We start from the raw sequence: 22201 nt of genomic DNA, 5'->3' as shown, positions 1-22201 counted from the left end.
ATTCTTTGTGCTTTTTTTCTGGCCAAATTTCAAGGTGATCTGAACAGAAGAAACACATCTAGTCAGTGCCCATCTGAATAAGTTTATTCAGAAAGCAAATTTGTAACAGGATTAAGTCATCTCTGCAACAGGCTGCAGGCCTTCTTCCCTGGTCTTGTCTCCTTCACAGTACTCAAGTAAAGTGCCCAATAAATATTTATGCAATTTATAATAATGCTCTATGAAATCACAGCCTTGCCCCCATTAGTTATGATACAGATTTACGAACAGCCTGAGCAGGGATAAACACTGCAAAAGGCTTAAGTCTCTGTTTGAGGAATATACAGCATTTTACACAGATACACTATGTACACAAACCCATGCAGCCAGGAGTTTGGGAGCATGTCACCTGTGTTGTACCAGTAACAGACAGCACTAGTGCCATTCAAATGAAAGGAGTTCAAAAAAACAGCTTCCATCTTCCCCTGGTGGGTTCACAGGAAAGCACTAGTTGTTCTGTGTACACTTTTTTCAGTTGTATATGGAAACATCAAGATGAACCATTTAAAAACAAAACAAAAAAAAATTTCACACTTTAATCTGCTGCTGGCACTAGAAGAAAAGCGCTCTCTACTGTGCTGGTGTAAAGCTTGACCAACCCAGGCACAGAAGACATGAATGGTCTTTCTATTTGTTGTTGACAAACCCAAAAATTGATACTGCATTCCTGTGCTTGCATCTCTCTTATCTTGACAGGAAGGCGGTATGTGCTTCTCCAGGCCCTAGCCCAGGCTTGACTCTTGGGATCACACAGCTATGCTGGTTAGGTCCCTTAAGCCTCACCTGTGCTTTTCTTAAATGTTCATTGCTGAAACTAACCTTCCGAAGAGCAGGTTGTTCTTGCCTGGAAAGCAAATTTAGTTGTATGATATCCACATGCAATTCACTTCACCACTTGCACACCCAAGGGATTTGCTTTGCTGCTGCTTCAGGGGACTCTCTCTTCCCATCGTGTTTTGTTTTCTCCTTAGAATTAGGGCTACAGCTTCAAGGCAGTGCCAGGTGACACCTCTGTCACTGCTGTGTGTCCCAGGAACTTAGATAGGTGGAATCCAAGATCCTGTGCCCCCTGTTTAATACACTCCTTACCCCATGGGAGAGGAGAAAAGTTAAGTGATGGAGAACTAGAACCCCTAGAGTCCAGAAATTCAAAACAAAGCATGTTTATTAAGTGGTTTCCTTTTACTTATTTCTCCCATTTTTTAAAATAAATAAAACCTTCAGACACATACAAGTGAAACACATCATCCTTCAAAGTGCAGTTACATTTCCACCCCACTCCCAAGAATCACATAAAGCTTTGTCAAGTAACCAAAAAGACTCAAAAGGCAACCCTTGTTCCCTTCCCCTAGCAATGAGAGTCAACGGGGCTCTAGGACTGCCCAGGAACCTGCATCTTTTGGCTGTTCAAGACTGGCAAGGCTGGTTTCAGATACAGTTGGAAGAGGCAGGCTGCAGAAGAAAGTGGGAAGTTTAAGATACGTAGTATGAAACGAAACCAACCTGTTTAGAGTCCAAAGAGTTAGTTACTTTGGGAGCCCTGGAAGGAGCTAGGCTGATTACAGTCATGAGTGATGGATCAGAACCGCTGCTTGGTCACTGCTGTGAAGCTGGCTGCTGGCAACAGAGTCTGGGACAAGGGATTAAGTCATTTTGCCCAAAGTCATGGAATCCCCTTTCCCCCAACCCACACCTGGCCCAGGTGCAGTGCCAGCACCAGCTGCCTCCCAGGATTAGTTTGCCTGTACTCCAAGCACACCAAGTAACAAAAGAAAAAGAAAAGGAGGATAAGGTCTGATGCTCAAGTTCCCTCTGATGCAATCCCTCTTTCCTGATGTCTTTAAGAATCTGTTCTGAGCAAGGGCACTGAGCAGAGGTATGGGCACGTACAAGTCAGTTAAGTCCTTTCAGGCTCATAAAAAATTGCTGTAAATAAGATTTAGTGCCACTTAAACTACCATGATTTTGACCTCATCGTTCTCATCAGCACGGTAGAAGAAGGGAATGCAGGGGTTTTCCAGCAGGGAGCCCAGCCTCTCCTGAGGGTTCTGGATTTCTCTGAGAAGCTGCATTATTTGCTTTGCTGTGGGGTCCTCTTGGCTTGGCTGAGCAGCTTTATTGTCAATAGGGGAGAAACCGGATTGATGAAGAACAGCAGCCTCTTGTTCTGCTTCATCTGCTAAACTCACTTCTCGTAACTCTGTAAGGAACACAGACAAGGCAGGTAACACTTCCCATCGAGACCTCAGGTTATTTCATTTTACAGAACTTGCCCTGGCTGCAGCTTACCTTCTCCATCAGTAGCATTCAGTTCAATGCGCCTCTCCACTGGAAGTACGCTTTCATTCTCGCTTGCTAACAGCTCTGGGTTTTGAGCAGCTGCTACATACTTGCTGTACCATTCATTTCTTTCCCTGACCAGACGCATCACTAAATCCTGCAGTTCCAGTAGCTTCATCTGCACCAAAGTAAAGGTAAAGGAAAGCCTGTGAAACACACACACAAACACTGCACTACAGTTTGCAGTCCTCCCTCTGTCACAAAATTAGCATCCTCAAAGTTAAAGCTAGCTAAAGAACAACATGCGAAGGGTTGGACTGTGCAAGTGTTCCCCAGGCTTGCCCTGCTTGGAGTGGTAGCACAGAAATGATTCCTTGCCTTCATCTCTTCCTTATCCTGAGCCAATCTGCTGATGTACTCCTCTTTCTCCTGGTGTCGCTGTTTGAGAATAGCCCTTTGACTCTGGTATAATGCAATATACTCTCCTGGAACACAAGAGAAGCATAAGGAGTAAGTGTTAGCGAGACTGGGGTACAAGCCTTAGGGAAAGCATTGAACTACGTGGCACGAGGATCCAGCAAATCCAACCCTGGACTGGAGATTGAACCTAGTTAGGGAGCAGTACGAGACATGAACTGCTTGGTAGTTGGAGGGGTCCAACTCTGAAAGCTGTTGGGGAGCTTCTATTCCCCAAATAAATAATGCATTGAGCAAGTTTTAGCTTGTGCTGGTGTTGCCTAAACATACCAATGGTGTCTGTTTCCCCAGACAGCTGTATGCAGCGATGTTCTAACTCTTCCAGCCGTTCCTTCAGATCAGCTTTCTCACGCATCAGGTCTGTGAAACGGGACTGAACACAGAAATCGGTATCAATCATCTGAACTGCTCACATACAGAGAATACCTATGTTAAAGACAACACCCTCCATTCACGTTGGTCTGAGCCTAAGGAACAAATCTTGCTGCCTTTACAATTTGTCTCTAATTTGATGCTAAAAATGAACAGAAAGGAGAGAGAGGGCTAGAGAACGTGTAAAAAAGCATCTCTGCATTTTGGGAAGCAGAAGGGCTGATGAAACAATGCGCCTTTTAACCTTCTCGTTGCTGGGACAGCACAGCTCTGGTCATATTCAGCTGCAAGACTGCAGACCACCTGCTTCGTCCCAGCAGAGTGAAGATATTCAGTCTGGTTTTCGGCTATTTCTTTACAGAAAGACCACAGGTCAGTGTGAGGCCCTTATACTCACAGTCTCTGGGGGTGGGAGGGGAGTTACTGCCGCAAGCTCTCCTGTGCTAAGACAAAGTGATAAGTTTTTTAGGAAGCAGCTTATTATTATGGAACGTCTGCTACTTATTCCCTTAAAATTTGTCTGTGTGTGCTGTAAGAGAGTGACACTGGATCGAACTCTAGCTGAGCAGTGTAGTGGGGCTGAAAGAAGATGAGATCCTTTGCTTACCTGTAGTTTCTCCATGGCAGTTTTCAAAGCCTCGTGAACCTCTACTGGAACAGTATCCATGGTGGAACCTGGAAAGGACATGCGGAATTTACAGTTCCTCCTTGGACATGAGGCACTCACAAAACCTGTAGATCTGTTTCAGAGGCCAGTGCAACTGGCCAAGGCATGCCTCCATATTCACAGTCCCCAAATGGCATAAAGTTTTTACCTCCACCCAGTGAGATGTTATGTTGCTGCTCCTGCCTAAGAGCTGCTATTTGCTGGAGGAGGCTTCTGCACTGCTGTTTCTGAGCAGCTAGCTGCTGCCTCATATCTTCTCGCTCCTTCTCCACTTGGGACATAGCAGATGTCAAGAAAGTGACCTAAGAAGAATTCAAGAGTATGTACATTAGTGCTTCTCCTGTATGAAGCACGATTAATGGTGCATCTCAGGACAAACAGAATAACACTTTATCTCATTGTATTTATGGGTACAAAACCAAAGTACTAAGTGACTGTCCTAGAACTAAACCAGGCAGCAACTACTGGATCTTTTCTCATTCCCGAGTAGTGCGATTACACAGGTTAAATACTAGCTCCCATTATATCTGTTTGATCACAGTATTTTCCAATTATGACTGTACTTAGAGAAAAATCTAGTAGATATTCACCACCATTTCCAAACTGCCTTCCAAACTAAAGAGATCATCATCATCATCGTAATTAGAGAGCTACTCTGCCAGTCTTTACAATTAAAGCCACTGTTGGACTTCCAGCCTGTCTTGCAAGGATGCTGCAGAAGTCTTGGGTTTTTTGCTGCTATGCACAAGGAATTGTTACACTTCCCTCATTACTGTGCCTCAGCTGGTGCACAGCTGATCAATAGCCTACTCCATGCACCCAGTGGAACGTCTCTGCAATTTCACCTGCCTCCTTTTCTAGATGTTTGTTTAGAACTAAAACCAAAGGCTTTTCAACCCATTAAGACTCACCACTTCTTCATGGCTTTCAAACTTCTCTGGGATCACAAATGAAGATTTTTGGATTTCTTCGGTCATTGCTTCACTTTCAACTCCATCTCCTGTAAAAGGAGGAAGGTGAACAAGGAGGCAATACCCCAGAGAGCCCAGCTCTGCCTCCTCCCTGGAGACCAGCTGCAGCTACTCACCCTCTAGTCGGTGCAAAATCCTGCCATCCAGGTCTGCTGCCAACTGACTGATCTGGGCCTGCAGCTCTTTGTTTTCCTTAGCTACAGCTTCCAGACTTTCCTGCAAGAGAGAAGCAGAAGATCACTGAAAACTGTGCAAGCCAGACTGCAAACAGTCACTACATCTTCAGGCCACAGCACCACACACACACACACACACACACACACAAAAGCAGTGCTTCTGCTCCAGGCAAGTATCATTCACCTGTATTGCACAGGATGCAATCACAGAATCATAGAACAGCCCAGGTTGGAAGGGACTGCGAAAGATCATCTAGTCCAAACTTTCGCTTAATTAATACTTAATGTAGTTAAGCACTTTTCCTCCTGTCTTTCCACTTGCCCCTTTTACCTTGGTCTGCTGCAGCTCTTTCAGGTGCATTTCCACTGTCACCTTCCCCTGAACCTCCTCATGCTGTAGCCGATCCATAAGCTGTGTCTGAAGCAAGTATTGTTTGTGCAGTTCCTCCTTCTCAGCAGACAGCTGCTGGTATGCCACGGTGTACTGTTGTAAGTGGCTGTAGTACTGGTCCCGCTGTTCCTGCAGCCCCTGAGCCTCCTGTGTTTTCAGTTCCAGCTAACATAACAAAACATAACAAAATCAAACCAACACATCAAGCCATTTCTGCCAGATAAACTGATCCATGTGACATGATCCAAGCTGTCAACATTGCCCCAAAGCCACCAACTAAGCAGGCAGCCACCATCTGCCCCCACATGCTGGTCCCTCACATCAGACAGCAGACGATGGGGGAAGGCTCCCAGCTTGATCATTACAATACCAATTTCCATCCTTCGATCAAAGTTTGGAAAGTTGCCAGCAGTTTGCATAAACCACTGTGTATCTGCCCTGCCATCCCACCAGCTGTTGCTTACCGTCTCTTTGAGGTTGCCCAGGTTCTCCTGCAGCTGCCCAAGCCTCTTGGCCAGCTCTTTCTTTACATGCTGCTCTGACTGTAGGGCACTTGTAACCTCCATGTTTTCATTTGTCTGCAAGACAGATACCACCATATAAGAGAATTGCCCCAACCAACATAAACGTATACTTTCAATAAACCATCTTCATTCCCCATACAACAGGGTGCCATCCCTTGGGTTATTCTGGGGAGTAACTGAGGGCCATAAATTGACTGTTCAGGACAGTAAATAACTTACAGAAAGGTTCAGAAGACGGAACAAGAGCAAGGAAAGAACCAAGGGAATCAGTGCTGGGACAGTGCCAAGAAGAGGCCTGGCACATCACACAGCCTGTCAGCTCCAAAGCAGATGGGTGGTATGAATATCCCAAACAGAGCCAGAGACATTCAAAAAGGAGTTCAGAAAGGACTAAAGAGAAATCAGCAGCTAGACAATGTGTCAGTTTGCCAGGGCCCCAAAGGGGAAGCTGTTACATTGGAAAAAGCAAGCAAAAGGGTTCAGCTCCAGGACAAATAAGAATGACAGCAGCAGGAGAGAAGACTGATGAGAACTTCTTCCTCATGGACAAATACAGGGAAGAGAAAATGGGAATCTTCAAGGGTAAAAGGGCAGGAGGAGTACTCAGGGAAAGAAATGATCTGACTGCCAGGGGATGAGAAGGAAAAGGAAACTGCTCTGAACAAAGGTATTGGTTCAGCTGCTAGAGCGCCTGAGGGAGTAAGGGATTACAGGGAACCTCCTGGCATGGCAATATCTATCACAGAAGATGGAGCATCCGTAGTCTCAGAGGACAAGAGATGGATAATGTATCTGCCAGTTTTTTACATCTGTGCTATGGAAGGATTGCACCAGTGAGGGAAGCAGTGGGAAAAGATGCACAAAAGACATACCAGTTTGACAAAACCATTCTGCAGCTCAGCCAGCTGCTCCTTCAGCTCCCGATTTTGGCTCAGTGCCCTACTGATTGTGGCCTTGTCACTCTGCATGTCCTCCAGGATCTGCTGTCTGTCCACAGACTCCTCATTGTAGCGCTGCACAGCCTTCTCGAGCTCCAGCAGCCGCTCCTCCTGCTCCCGGTTGAGGTGGCTCAGCTGCTCGTTGTCCCGGACCTGGGCCTGGTACTGCCCATGCAGTTCCTCCTTCTCTTGCTGCAGCCGCTGGATCTCTTCCTGCAGACTCAGCTCAGCTGCTGTGGGCCCTGCTGGTAAGGAAGGCTCAACATCCATAGGCTTAACTGCTGAGGAAAGGGAATCAAAAGCAGCTCAGTCAAAGGGCTAAATCACTGTGTAATACACCTCACTATTACATACATAAAGCATACCCAAACCTATAGGGCTCTATGACCCAGAAGATATCGCCAGCTGCAGTACCCAATCCTCACTGCAGAGCACTGAGAGCAGCAAAGGAGCAAAACAACCCCAAAACCAAGCACAGCATCCTGCTGTGTGCTAACTCCCTCACAGCCCTAGCAAGAGCATCCTGCCTCCGCAAACTCCTGGGCCGGCGATACTAAAGACATAAACAGTCTGCTGGTCAATTAGCTGAAGTAGTTCACTTGTTTGCTAGGATGAAAGGTTTCTCATGGTCAGCAGGCTTTCAGCTGCCTTCACAGCTTCAGAGCATCAGACCTACTTGCACCTCATGTGCAGAAGTTACTGCATAGTAGGGCCAGAGTTAACCAGCTGGTACTCTGCAGTGTGAAGCCCCACTTTGGAAGCCCTACCTGATTTGCTCAACAGCTCTGTAACATTGGCTTCCAGCTCCCGAATTTGGGCCATATATTTCTCCTTCTCCTCTGCCATTGTGTGGACCTGCAAGGCCACAAAAGTGAAAGTTAAAACAATGTTCATGGTGCACTTACTCCTGCCTGTGTTTGTCAAAAGCAGCTGTGATACTGCCCCTGATGTTACCTGCTCAGAGAGCTGCTGTACCCGCTGCTGCCAAATGCTCCGCTCCTCCTTCAGTTTCTCTACATACTGATCCCTTTCTGCCTGGAGCTGGTGAAGTGACTCTGAGAGCTGTTCAAAACAAAATAAAACACAAAGAAAATTGTATTGGCTAAATAAGTTTAGCAGTGACTGCTTAACGGATAAAGCCTGAAGAAACCAGTGTTAATGCAAAGCTTATGCTACATTCTTCTGCCACATAAGTTTCTTTACAGAAGTCAAGATTTGGATTGTATTTCATACCACCTCTTACCTGAGCAACCTGGGTTTCCAGGCTCGCCTTCTCTTCCAGTACCATCTGCAACTGTTGGTTAGCATCCAGACTCCCTGCCTGATTTGAGAACTGCCAACAAATATCAAAAAGTTATAGTGAAATGTTAATACTCTATTTCTGTGTAGCCTTTCCCCTGATAGTAACCTGCCACATGATCCGCGTTGTAACCTTCTGTAGTTCTTTAAAGCACTCCAACTCACAGTGGAGTTGAATGAAAAAAGCTTAGATTCTAGCCCTGTAAAACAGGCTGAACTGGGCAGCTCCTCCCTACCAATTTTATATTTACTATTTTTTTAATTAAGAAAACGCACTTTAATCAAATAATTTGGCTCAGAAACTGTGCATTTCCCGAGTCTGTATTATAGAGCCAGATCAGATGGCATAAAAGATTGTGACCTTAAAAGTTGTCAAACATGTCAGGAATTTAAAGCCAATGTCTGGAACATGTCAATGGACTAAGTAGCAAGGCTGCTTTAGTTGAGGCACTGTACTTTTCCTAGAAGAGAAGCTGTTGGCTTGATTTCAAGGGTAACTTAAGCCACTGTATCAGGGGAAAAAAAAAAAAAAGCAGTTTCTTCCCTCACAGGCTCACCTTAACACCAAGCTCACACTCTGAACTGGTAACAGCTGGCTTCATGCACTCCCTGTCTAACTGGGGTGTTCTTCTCTCAACCTTCCCCAGCTGACCCTCAAGTTGCCGTTGTCCAGTTCACCTTCTTCTGCTAGGGTGGGTACAAACACCACCCCTACTCAACTAGTTTCTCAATGAGACTACACAACAACTAACCAAAATGCTGCACAGAGACAAGCAGGAAAAATCACCGTATTTTCACACTTGGTATGTTCAGTCACCCTCTCGTATCGTCTAACATTCTTTTAGCAGACCGTTGTCACAATGTCTTTCAATCTACTGCTCAAACTCCTTAGAATATAGACTTGCTGTTCCTCAGAGGCCTCACTGAAAGCCTTTTACTAAGAGGATGTCTTGATGGGATTTTGCTCCTTCCTTTAACAGCAAGAGTTAAGTCTCGCCCCCACTGTCAGAAGCAAAGTCTTACAGTGATCAGTGTGATCTACCCTCACATCCCAGAAGTACTGTGGTTACCTGTTGAATCATCAGCTCAGCCATTTCCAGTTTCTTATGCAAATCCTCCATATCCAACTTCATAGCTGAGTTCGCAGAAACCAGGGAGTGAACCTTCTCTGACAACTCTGAATTCTGTTGCTTTATTTCCTCGCTACTTTTGCTGAAACAAACAAACAAAAAATTTAAGTGGCATCACTAGATGTAACAAACTGCATTGTAAATTTATGACATGGACATCAGCAGACTCAACTGAATATCCAACCTCCCAAGTAGAGAAGTGGTCCGTGCCCCTTGTTATGTTTTGTGGCTCTACTGAGAAGAGTAGTGTTACTCTGCAGTAACAAGCAGAATGGACTCACCTTTGTTTGTATAGTTCCAGTTTCAGGTTGTCTCGCTCCTTCACCAACTCTTTATTATGCTGGAGAAAAAGGAAATTATTAATTCAGCTACAGACTTTAGCCAAACAAATAAGATTTTGAAAAAATACAAAATACTCATTTCACCTTTAGCAGATCAGCTAAAGTGGAAGAGGTCATAACTTTGGCAAAGTTCTCAGGACATGTTTGCTTAGAGCCTCCTGAATTTGCCAGGAATAAGTCTGCTCAGTCCTTTCAAATGTGATGCTACTAACTGAACATGAGGTTATTTCTGCAAACTTTGGATTAATATCAATACTAAAGTGTCTGTTTGATGAAGACCCTCCTGGAACAAGGTCTCAGTGAGGCTTCTGTTGTGTGGAGCTGGCAAGACTAATGAAGTAAGGTGCCAGATCTGAAGACAGCAACTGGACCATATGATTAGTGGTCACAGAAACCTGAATGAAACTTGCCTTGATCACAGAGAACACAGGGCTTTACAAGGTTAATTAACAAGGTTAATTTCTGCCTCTTCTCTAAGTAGGGACTACAGACTTTTCAGTAGTGTAGTGACAAGCAAATAGCCAAAGGCAGAGCTGCTGGTTAAGCATAAACAGAGGTGACTCTTACCTTCTCTGACTGTTTTTGCTGCATAGAGATGGAGGACAAAGTACGTTCTAGCTCTGATACCCTCTGGCGAGATGAATGTAAACGAGCAGCCAGGTTTTCAACTTCTCCTGAACAAGTCAGAGCAGAGTCAGTTGACGCTAGACCACAAAAAGCTTTTTGGAACTGGCTGAACAGCACTTTCTACTTTGTCAACAAGCTCTTAAGGCAGCACAGAGCTTTGCACATCAGTAGACCTGGTTCCACTCCTGGCTCCACAGGTGACTCACTAGCAACTCTGGGCAGTAAAGCTCTCTCTAACTACCTTACTCGATTTTAGAGAGAGATGATGAAACTTCCTTTGCAGAACAATAGACAATATGTTGTTTGGTTGGGGTTTTTTTTTCCTAATAGAATTGCTAAAATTTAGTTCAGAATGAAAGACTTGGGTAAAACCTACATTAACATGACAGCTGTGTGGGAGAGGGGCGGAGAAACAGGAACAGTTTTAAAAGAATCAGAAAGTCAGAAAGGAACAGTCTGGGATAGCCACCAGGCCGAAACAGGGCTGACAAGGCTTCAGTGATGCACAATAGAACCTCAACTGCCATGGGATCAACATGCTCCAATTTGGGGGCAGCTACGATGACAGAAGAAGTGACGGTGCCAAGTATTGCTCATTAGGGAGTCAGTAAGTGTTGTGAACTGGCTGCCAGGAGCTATCATGCCTGTGACTTGAAATCCACAGTTTAAACAACAGCTTGAGCTGGAGTGCTCACAGTCAATTACCTGATTTCTGCCGTGCAGCTTGCTGAGTATGTCCAAGGGCTGTCTGCAACTCAGACTTCTCAGAAACTAGAATTCCAATAGTCTGGATATGAACCTTTGGGAAAGGAAAATCAGCTCAGCACAAAAGTTCTTTGCTTGTAACTGCAACATCACTGTTGCCACAAAAGGATAATTCTTGCAGTTAAGTACAGTCTGGCTGACTGACTCCCAGTTTTCCTGAAGGAATGGACTGACGGCTTCCAGAAGCCAGGTGATATTCCTGTAATGGCGGCTCTGCCTTACCTGTAACTGTTCCCTCAGTGCCGCTTGCTCTTTGGAGAATTTCTGTTCAAACTCCTTCTTTTCCTGCATAAACAAATGATGCCTATTCAGCACAAAAACGTAAATAGTTAACCCTTGTTGGTTTATGCCAAACTAAAAAAGCAGTGATGCATTGGTAGTACTTCCAGCATCTAAATGATGCAAGTATTTTTAAAGACATACTTCAGTCTTCCATTATTTGAACTACTTCATTATTTATCCCTCCTAGAATGGCAATGACAGCATAGTGCAATCACTGCTAGCGTAACCGTGGCAGTGTTTGGAATGCAAACTACTGACAAGGACTTAAACTGTAATCTTGTGCCTCCACTGCACTCCTCTGATACTGGAGCATTTAAATATTAGCTTTTGTCAGAATAAGAACACTACCTGCCAGGCCTAACTCATGAAGTCAAAACATTCAACCTTATGCTACAAATGAAACTGAATTTAACCTAAGACAAGATCACATATGCCTGTGCCACAGTCCACTATGCATTCTACTCCTCAGAGACAGATACCTATTTCTGTGTCTATCAAAAATAGGACACACTTTACCTTCTCCAGCTGATTCATTGCTTCTTGGTTCTGCTGTTTCTATGGAAGAAAAATGATGTGCCAGTATTAAGAGAAAATACTCTCAAACTGCTGAAATACATTTTCACTTTAATCAAGTAAGATACATGCCCAATTACTGCAAACAGAATTTACATCATCCTTTCTGTAGAAGACTAGGAAGTTTGTCTTAGCCATTAAAAATAATAGATTCAGGGCTCCCTTCACAAATATACCCAATATGCCAGATATGGTTTTAGTTGCTCAGTATATTACTGTAGTTCTTCTCAAATACCACTACTGAAACTCCTGTATGTTTATATCTGAGCATCCACCAACTTCAGTTAAACTTGCATCCCACATCTACGAAATTAATTGTAGTAATCCTGGTGTATTAGAATAATCACTAATAATGCTTTAAAAGACAAAACAAAACAATAAAAAACATAGTCTTTTCCTTTAACTGAGACCTTAGACCTTTATCCCACTTAACAACTGGCCTTTAAGTTATGCAGAGCTGCACTTAGCAGGCTTCTACAAAAGGTGGTATCAGACAGTGCTGAAGCCAAATGCAAAGAAAAAGGATAATTCTATCCTAGCCAATTTCAATCTTATGAGTGAAGTATTTGGAGATTTGTTGACCATACATAGCATGTCTTTAGATATGGGGTAAAGGAGACAAAAGTGGCAGCTGTCTACCCAGCCTGCCACGAACTGTGCTGCTGTGTTTGCCATTTGCTGCTGTTGTCCCCCTGGCAATTTTCTCACAGAATCCTCAAAAGTTACTACGTAACTAGTACTTTTTTCCCCTTCCCAAAGACTGGACATTGCCCAAGCTGTTTCTTTACTACTACTACTACTTCAATGTATTTTGAAACATGACTGCAGATGGGAGGGTGATCAATTAGAGGTTTTGATTCCAGCAGCACCAGTGCACAACATAACCAGGAAAAGCAAAGGCAAGACCACAAATGCAGCAAAGGCCCTACATAGTCCCAGGCAAACAGAAAAGCAGGCAAACAAGGAGAATCCTGGGTAGGCAGTGCACTATGCCAGGTACCTCTACAACCCAGCTAAAAAAAAAACAAAAAACAAAACCCAAAAATAAACAGAATGGAATAAAAATAACCCAAACCCAAAAATAAAACAAGAGAGTCATGGGGTACACAGGGAAATGCTGAACTTTGGGAAAAGTGTAGTTTGAGAGAGGAACAAAATGGGGAACAGTATTTCACACAAGAAAGGCTCTTTTCAGACTGAAACAAGTCCACTTAGCTGCATTTCTTGCAGTGTTAAAGCTGAAGGCTCAAAAGCAGCAGCAGGAAACCATGCAGGCCACAGGACAAAGCAGTTCATTCATCATGCAAAGAGAAGCTGAGGATATGATCAGAAAACAGCCCCAGGCTCTCTCTTAGACCTATTGCTCCCACTCTGCTGATATATTTAGAACAGCATCATCACCTGCAGAAAGGAGGTTTTCACACTGCTGCCAGCACCAGGATTCTCTATTTCAAGGATTCAGACCACGACCAGAAATAGCTGTTTTATCAAGATGCTTATCATCCAGGGAAAGCATGATGAGATCAACAGAGCATGCTTAAATGGAAACAAAACTCTGTTTCTTATTCCTCAGATTCCAATACACTCACAAGTGGCCTTAGACTTTGATCCTCTTAACAGGTTTTCCATACAGCCCATTTTGTTCCTTACAAAGTGCTGTGTAAGCAGCCTTCCTTGTGGTACTAGGAGAGAACCCATAACCTTGCAGACACCCAGAGAGCGTGGAGGAGCAGCAAAGACAATGTCAAACTGGTTGGTTGGATTGTTTCTTACCAATTCCTCTATCTTTGTAACGAGCTGTTTGTTAGTTAGATTGCTGGAATCCAGGGCTACTGCCAGCTCCTGGTAACGTGTCTGATGGGCACATGCAGATAGAAGAAAAAGGAAGGAGCAGAAGAGGAGGGGAGGAAAAAAGCAATAATTAAAAAGGACAGAAAAATAAATCATTATCACAGTTTGATACAATTAGATTCTCCAAACAAAACAAAATCTATGGTTTCAACAAAAGCAGCTGGAATGTCAACATATTTTATCCATTTCTGCCAAGGCTTAATTTTGACATAAAAGTGAATGAGAAATAAGAACTGCAGTTCCATTGAACCCAGATTATCCCCAGTCCCCAAACTGGAAACACCTCTGACACCTGCCTCCTACTGTTGATCACAACTACCCAATTACAGCACAAGACAACACTAGACAGCGATGTATGTGAACTGTGCATTCAATTAGGTCTCATTAACACTGCTGTAAGCACAGAGTCCCAATAAGTGATCAACAGTAGCAAATAAGAAAGAAGAAAAAAAAATATAGACTGAGAACAACTTACTTCCATTTCCTTAATATTTGTAGAAGAAACAGCACTTTCCCCATTCACATACGACGTAGACTAGAAATAAACCAGTCAAGTAAGTCAGTTTTATTTCCCAAGGCAACAAATCACTATTAAGTAAGAACTGACTGTCATAGTAATACTTCTTATAGCACCTTTCACTTCAAGTTACCACACACAGGCACAGAAAACATACTTTTCTGGCTAAGGATAGATGCAGACTCCTCCTGTGACAAGCTGATGTGAATTATGCAGATTGACTTCATATTCTTTTCCACTAAATCAAGAATACATCTTTCCATGAATACATGCTGTTCATTCATCCCACTCTGCTTTTCTTCCTACTGCTGAAATTTTACATTCCTAAAACAGGATTTTTTGCTTCTCAATGTTTAAATATTGTATTGTTTAGCAGAATGGCTGCAGACACCTCTGAGATTGAAGAGTGTTTTCTTGAGCTGACTGCTTAAAGCTCCACATCAAACATCAAGAAAATTAATAGGACAAATGGATCAAAAGGAGGCCATACCTGAGAAACCAGGCCATTGAGTTGTTCAGACAACTGGCGGAGACTTTCTGTTGACGAGACAGACCTGGGAAAAAAGAAAGACCTTGCAATGAAAATTTCTCCCAGAGAACTGCCCCAATCAGAACAGCACTGGGGAGGAATAAAACCTTAATTTGTTGGACACTTCGGGATCATGTTGCAAAGCTGTTTGATAAACACACACAGATGCTCACCTGTTCTCATCCAAAGCATTTTTATGATCCTCAGCTTCATGAATCTGTGGATTGAAATACAAAAATTTACAAGCCTGTAAAAGAAGATGGGAGTCACATTTGTGAATGTGTCACTAAGACTTGATTACATCTGGGCTCAGGTTCCACAGCACCTGTAATTACTGCTTCCCAAAGAAAGATGAACTTAAAACCACCAACTCAGTCCTGGCTTACACATCACTTCTGAGTGGTGTGAGCCTGGATTTCTTGAAATGGAGAAACTAAAGTGTTACAGGCTTTATGTTTGCTCTTACTACTTATCAGTATAATCAACACTTTGCTGGGAAAAACTTCAACTGAATCTTGAAGCAGTAAAAGGAAATGCAGATTGGTCTGACTGGAGACCTGTCCTGTAAGGGCACTTTCTGCTCATGAAACAGGAGAGAAGAGGAAGGAAAACAGCAGCTTTGGGAGACGCAGGGGCATATGCATGCTGCTACTCTCTGCTCTCACAGACAGATGATGACTAGATGGAGAGTGCAGAATGTAGTATTCTTAACAGAAGAAAATCTGAACTAATCATGTCATATTTATGAAGATCACCTTTCTCAGAAAAAACATGTGGTATTGCTAACCAATATTCAATGATTCAATGGCAATATTCATGATGATTCACAAACCTGTGTCAGCTGCATGCTCCCAGGAGCAGGCAGAACAGAACCACAACTAGGTAGACTGTTGCTGTTAGATAGCACAGGGACATCGGTAGCAAGCTGTTCAGCATTACGAGTGGCAACATCACTGTCAAAGTATGCCTGTCACAAAACACATCACAGGAATTACAGCCTTCATGCAAAATGAATGAAAACACACATGAGCACATCACCTTGTGATCTGCCTGTGAAAACTAGACAGAGGTGAACAGTCAATCATTTAGAAACACGTGGAAGGGAATCTGTGTTCTCCCCAGAGCAAATAGGTGACTGCATCAGCCAACAAACACACTGTCCCAGGCCTGTGCCCTCTCAGAGACAGTCTGAAGAACCAGTGTCCCGTAATCAAGCTTGCCTCCGTAACTTGGGGCAATAATGTCACCCAACTCTTAAGTTCACACACTAGATTTACTGCAAAGGATTTGCCAAAAAAGCAAGCGAGGGCAAAGCCAGATGGTAGTCACTCTGCTTTGAAAAGCGCTACCTTCAAGATGTGTCTGGGGAAAACACAGATCACTGTATGCAAATTAAGATGGAAAAGAATAGGTTAGTGACTACTGGAAAACTGGGTTAGTCAAACGCAAGTGCTCCATCTAAAACTCAGTGAAGTTTGTGGCATGCCATGAACCACAAGTTTAGAAACAGGACATTTATGAACAGGCCAAACTCAGCGTGGCTGGGAGCAGGTGTCTGTGGCCCTGCTGGGGCTATGAATACCGTAACTAGAATCTAAACAGAAAAGAGAAGGGCCAAAAAACTATTTCTGGACAGCAATGCAAGCTCTCATCCAGCCTTTGTGGGAGGATGAATAGCATCTGATGACACCTCTACCAAGCCACAGTGAACTGGACAATTTAATCTATCTTGTACAGGTTCAGAGACCCATAAAGGCCCAGAGCAGTATTCCAATGTTTTATGGCAATTTGGTTTATTTCATTGTCCAGCTCCGGTAAGTCATCATTTCACAACACTACAAAGCATATAGGATAGTATTTCAACATTCAATGCCACCAATATATTGCAGCTCTCTGTTATTCCATCTGAAAGAGCTCCCTCTTACTTCAGTCACTTCCTTCTTGGCACTTCACAGGAAACAAGAAATCTCTCTTGGCATTCCCTGTTTACCTGCTCAGCACTTCACTCATGAACCAAGCAGCAAGGATAATAAAGTAACAGTGAAGACAGATTTAATGAAAACAATAAGCTGAAAGACTGAAGATGGAAACAAATAGAATTTCTTTTTAGCAGGACAGATACTTGTGCTCTCAAGGAGCAACATATGTTAGGTGCTTATAGGAAAGTCAGGAATTCCCTTACTTCCTCCGGCTACAGGTTACTTCACCTTTATTGGTTCAGACACTCATCAATATAGAACGTTAGATGGACAGAAGGAAGATCTTCCCCAGTACATCTCAAAAATGTTTCCTTAATTTTTTCTGATCAACACATTATTTTTGCTTAATGCTTCAAGATGCAAAACCAGTAACGTGCCTTAACCACAAGAACTTCTTCCTCCACAATAAGCAGTTTGAAAGAAAGAAAGAAAGAAAGAAAGAAAGAAAGAAAGAAAGAAAGAAAGAGAAAACAAAACCTATTTGAACAGCTGAATTTATTGGAAAGAGTCAGGAGCAAAGCACTTATCTGGAAATTGCACGTTGTAAGGTTCTAATAATGTCAAATGAAAAGTTAGTAATTCTGCTCAGCTTCACATATAGGATCCATTTGCTTTCACACAAAGGATCCTATGTTGTTGGGTTTTCTGTGTTTCCCAGCCAAGAAAGCTGATGTGGGTGAGATGGGAGGGCTCTGCCTCACATTAAGACACCAATGGCAGCAGTAGCTCAGATGCTAATGATCAGCTTTTCTGCCCTGTTAGCGTCAAGTGAGTTTCTGAAGAACATTTTCCTGACTCAGGATTTTTACAAGACGGCAACTGGAAAGAGAAATCTTTCTTTCGTTATGTATTGCAATTAAAGATTAGTTTTCAAATTACTCCTAAAACCTAAGACACAATAACCCACAAATTCCGTAACAGTCAATTCGATCAAAATATATGTCTCCATGCTAAGGAAGCAGAGAAAAAAAAAAACAACTGGGAAAACAAGAATGAATAGAAGCAATAAATTTTCCATTTTCAGAATGGGACTAAAACTGTAGACACAGGCAGGTCTTCGCTGCAGGACCAAATGCCATCTCAGCAACAGCAATGGACCACCCATCTTTGTCTCACCTTTCAATGTGAAACAAGTCCCTTCCTCTGAGATCTAACTTACACTGAGCTTATGAGTATTAAGTGAAAATAGTCCCTGTGACAAGAGTGAAATTTCAATCAAAACATGCTTTCTGATGCTAGACTGGCACATCCAGCACCCTCAAAGCTTACAGTCTTCATGTCACTTAAGTTCTACTGATACACAACCTACGCGTATAAGGTCCAGGTGGGGGAACTTTCTGCTATTCGCTCTGTGTGTTGGGCAGAACAGCTGCTGTATTATCACACCAAAAAAAGGAGAAAAGGGATACAAAGGCAATTTGGAGTGAACTCCATTCCACCTTGCAGGTTTCATTGCATCTATCTGGTACCCCTGGTGATTACTATAGTTATATTTATTGCCGGAGACACATAGATGTGCAGTAAATACAATAATGAGTTACTTTATGACAACTAGATTGAAGCAACGGTAGGGAAAGAAGCTACCAAAATGATGCAAGTGAAAGTGAAAAGCAGAGCTTTGGTACAACAAAACTGAACACGAAAATTCTGGGCTACAAAATTTGACTTCCCTGAGCTTCTAGCACAATTTGAGCCTTATTTAAATAAACTGACTATCTGGAAATAATTTTTTTTAAAAGGCTGTTTGTTTACGTTTGCTCCTGAACACATTTCTATTGCTTATTGGTGCACTTCCTGCCCTCTCCTCTTCAGAAGCTGGAGAACATGAGGAAGCCTGTAAATGCTTGACTAGAAGTATTTGACTTCCTGCCTAAACATATTTAAACCCATGGTACTTGCCAGACTGTACATCACCTGTGCAAGTTTCATCGCCTGTCATAAAATGGGTTGGCTGGAATAACTAGACAGCTCACTCAGGGCAGCTACGTGCCTGGAGATGTGCCCTTCAGAACTGAAGCTCTAGGAAATAAAGCAACGACACGCAGAACAGGAGAAATCATACAGACTAAGAAAACACTACCCCCTCCTAGGGCAGTTCTCCTCAGCAGTTCAGTTAGTTTATTGCCTCACCCCAAATTCCTGGTTTTCCTCAAAGCTCGACTGTCTCAAGGAAGAGTTGTTGACAAGGTTCACTTTTTCACACATTAAATTTGACACAAATCGGAAGGAAACAAGCACTTATGAGCAGTGGAAACGCATGTTAACAAATAGCTTCATGTTAATAAAAACAGCAACAAACTCAGGCAACTGACGGTGGATATGCCAGGACAAGGTTCCATCCGAAAAAAAATGAGGTCAGTGTAAACAGAACCCGAAGCATGCAGTAGGGAGAGCGAGTCACTGCAAGGGACACAAGCACTGCCTCACCTTCCTCTTGTCCAATGAGGGTATGGCTACCCCATTGGAGCGGTTAAGGTCTGACACCAGCACCTTCAGAATGTTCTGAATCTAAAGGAGGCGAAAGAAAAGGGGAAAGAGAAACGGCTCAGAAAAGGACAGAGAGAAAAATATCAATCAAAGGTAGCCAAAGAAACCAACACCCTCCAGCTTGTTAGGAGCACGCACCTCAAAACAGCAGTTCTGGACACACCCAGGGCTGCGCAACAGCACTGTATGATCAGACACCACTTCAGCACATACCCTGACTCAAGCGTCCACCTTCCAGTAGAGGTAGTGCTGACTAACATAGCACACTTCGTACACTGGCAGTACAGGCATCTATGCCATTCGTATATTACACCGACATAACCCTTTCCTAGCTCTGGTCATGTTCTTCAGGAAACCAAAGAACAAATGGATTTGAGAAAGAATGAGACGCTCACGTTCTCTGGAGGCTGCTGGTCATCATTGGTGGGAGTCTCGGGTCTACTGCCTTCTTTAGTTTTGCGTTTTTTCTTGGTTCCTGCAGTTGCTCCAGGGTTATTCTTCTGCTGATATTCCTTCAGCTGTGAAAAAAAAGAATAATCTGAAGTCCAAATAGAACATGCCTTCTATGAGTGTCATGTGAAAAAAAAAAATAAAACCTCCACTGGGTAGATGGACAGGTCAAATGTAAGGACAAGAAAAACGCTCTTCAAAGAGTTTGTTCCTCTGGGGGGGAATCAAAACAAGTTCAGAGAAGCCTAAAGTAAGAACTAGTGTGATGGGTTTACGACAAAGACACTCAGAGTTGTAAACGTTCAACTTTTGTATACAGCTAACGATGTTCTTGGGAAACAATCTGATACTCCATACTGCAATTAAAAGGACATTAGAAGAAATATTTGGGGTTTTTTTGAGGTTATAACCAAGAGCAATAAGGAAAAATTAATAAAGGACACATAATGCGGAAAAAGCAGTGCCTGATAGTAACATCTTCCACTCTGTGAAAGATTCTAAGAAGGAAAGTGACAGACAGCTAACACATTAATATAGATACTGTAATAACTGTGAACTCGGGGGAGAAGCAATCTACAACTGATTTTAAAATCATATCCATTTCGCCCAGGAAAAGCTGGTCTGATAAGCTGTAACTTGAATCCTGCCAGGTCTTCCGGCATTGTTGTGGATGTTATTGAACACCTAGACCCAAACCAAGGGACTCCCGGGCAGTTATATGTAAATTACCCACTTCCACCTCCCCCAACCTCCCCTTCCGCCACCCCCGACAAACACCGCCGTCCCCCACCGCGCCAGACGCCGGGCGGGCAGGGCCTGGCTGCGGCTAGGTGGGAAAAAAAAAAAGAAAAAAAAAAGAATAAAAAAAAAAAAAACAGTAAGAAGGATCTCATTATTCGGAGGATTTCAAAATGGAAGCATGAACTGCTCCAGGACACTTTCCCATTCGTATGACTTTGACACAGAGGCGCGTCCCGCCGAGACGCACGGGGCCGAGCCCCCCTCCCCCGGAGGAAAAAAAAAAAAAAAAAGAGAAAAAGAAAAAGCGGGGGAAGGGGGAAAACGACCAACCCAAAGCGCACAGACCGCACGACACCGCGGCAACCCAGGCCCGGCCTCTTCCCGGCCGCCTCCTCCGGGCCGGGGGCGGCCCCCAGGGGGGAAGGCCCGGCCGCAGCGCCGGACACCCGGGGGCTCCAGCAGCCCCCACCGCGGCCCGGCCCGGAGCGAGGGGGCGGCGGCGGGCGGGCCTGGCCCGCGCCCCTCAGGGGAGGCCCGACCGGGCCCGGCGGCTCCGATCCGCGCGGGGCCAGCGGAGCCCAGCGACCGCCGCCTGCCTGTCCTGTCCTGTCCTGTCCTGTCCTGTCCTGTCCTGTCCCATCCCGTCCCCGCCGGCCCCTCACCTTCTTCTTGGCCGCCGCCAGCCTGCTCTGCCTGCTACCGTCCGCCATGTCCGCCCCGCGCCCGGGCCACGTCAGCCGCGGCGGGGGCGGCCGCCAGGCTCCGCCCCGCCCGGCACCGCGGCCTGCGCCGACCCGCCGCTCGCCGCTCGGTCGGCAGGGATAAACCCGGCTAGGAGCGCGCCCGGGGAGCTGGGCGGCCCACCCCTCCTCTGCTGGGCGCGTCCCACAGCTCCGCACGCCTCTGCGGTCGCCGCGGTGCTTGAGCTCTGCCTTTGAAGTGCCGGTTGGCGCCGGCGTCGGGTGTTGCTGGCGTGTGTGATCCCGTTCCCAGGTCCTTCGACCTTCCGGGTGCTGGCCGGTGCGGTCAGCCCCGGGAATACGGCAAGGCGGCCGCCAGCGCCGGGCAGGGCTTGGGGACAGACCCCCCTCCGCGCCGGCCCCCGGAGCTGCAGTGGGTTTGGGCAGCCAGGCCAGGCTCAGGGCCTCAGAAGGTGTCCTGGTTTGAGTGACACAGGACCAATGTCTCTTCTAATGCTTGGGGAAAATGCACTTTTAGAAGCCTCTAGTGTCTGAATTTGTGAAAATATTTACTTTATAGCCAGGTATGGTATGCAGGTTTCAAGGTCTCAGTGTTTTCGAGCTCTCCAGGTGTGGGGATGAGGAGCAGCAGACCCGGGCACTTGACCCAAGCTGCCCAACAGCATTATTTCATACCAGGAATGGCACATTCAATATAAATTAGAAGTTTGCTGAGGAGTTCTCCCTCTGTCTCCCCCCTCATGGCTGCGACCCCGAGAACGCCTTGTCCCGGTGCCGGATCCCTGAGGCTGTCCCTTCCTCCCACAGCCACAGCGCTCGCGGGTCCCACATTGGCTGTCACTGCTGGGAGTGCACAGCTCCCTACGGATAGAACGGGATGAGGATAATCTTTGTGTATTTTATATTGGCATCAGGACCAATATTGGTTCTTTAGTGTTATTATTTACTCTTATTCTATTAAATCTGTTTATCTCTCAGCTCTTGGTTTTTCCTTGTTTTTTCCCCGATTTCCCTTCCCGGGTGGGGAGGGGCCATCGGGCAATGGAATAATTGTCTAAACGACAATAAATTATTGTGGGTTCCTCCAGGCAGGA

General features: G+C 44.7%; 1 protein-coding gene across 1 annotated transcript; it reads right to left on the bottom strand.

The window, feature by feature from the left end:
• Positions 1 to 1110: 1110 nt before the first annotated feature.
• On the bottom strand, positions 1111 to 21119 carry GOLGA2 (golgin A2). Its single transcript, XM_082492812.1, has 27 exons — positions 21069 to 21119; positions 19611 to 19733; positions 19156 to 19236; positions 14923 to 14966; positions 14711 to 14774; positions 14179 to 14238; positions 13626 to 13706; positions 11796 to 11834; positions 11220 to 11282; positions 10938 to 11031; positions 10173 to 10279; positions 9546 to 9604; positions 9205 to 9346; positions 8079 to 8168; positions 7790 to 7897; positions 7603 to 7690; positions 6770 to 7116; positions 5838 to 5951; positions 5314 to 5538; positions 4923 to 5022; positions 4747 to 4835; positions 3984 to 4137; positions 3776 to 3843; positions 3067 to 3169; positions 2698 to 2804; positions 2329 to 2497; positions 1111 to 2239 (listed from the first exon to the last, which is right to left on the bottom strand). The coding sequence occupies exons 1-27, from the start codon at positions 21114 to 21116 to the stop codon at positions 1989 to 1991; spliced, it is 3018 nt and encodes a 1005-aa protein (XP_082348938.1). The 5' UTR covers positions 21117 to 21119; the 3' UTR covers positions 1111 to 1988.
• Between the last annotated feature and the right edge of the window lie 1082 nt (positions 21120 to 22201).

The sequence above is a fragment of the Vanellus vanellus genome (genome assembly GCF_965231255.1).
Source record: "Vanellus vanellus genome assembly, chromosome: 18".
NCBI lineage: Eukaryota > Metazoa > Chordata > Aves > Charadriiformes > Charadriidae > Vanellus > Vanellus vanellus.
Note: the sequence above shows the minus strand (reverse complement) of the source record. Positions and strands in the feature narration are given on the sequence as shown.

Coding starts and splice junctions, on each gene's coding strand:
- GOLGA2 (XM_082492812.1), bottom strand. CDS start 21,116: ATGGCGGACGGTAGCAGGCAGAGCAGGCTGGCGGCGGCCAAGAAGAAG. Junction 7,117..7,602: donor AGAGCTGTTGAGCAAATCAG/GTAGGGCTTCCA, acceptor CCCTTTCCTCAG/CAGTTAAGCCTATGGATGTT. Junction 2,240..2,328: donor GAATGCTACTGATGGAGAAG/GTAAGCTGCAGC, acceptor TGTTCCTTACAG/AGTTACGAGAAGTGAGTTTA.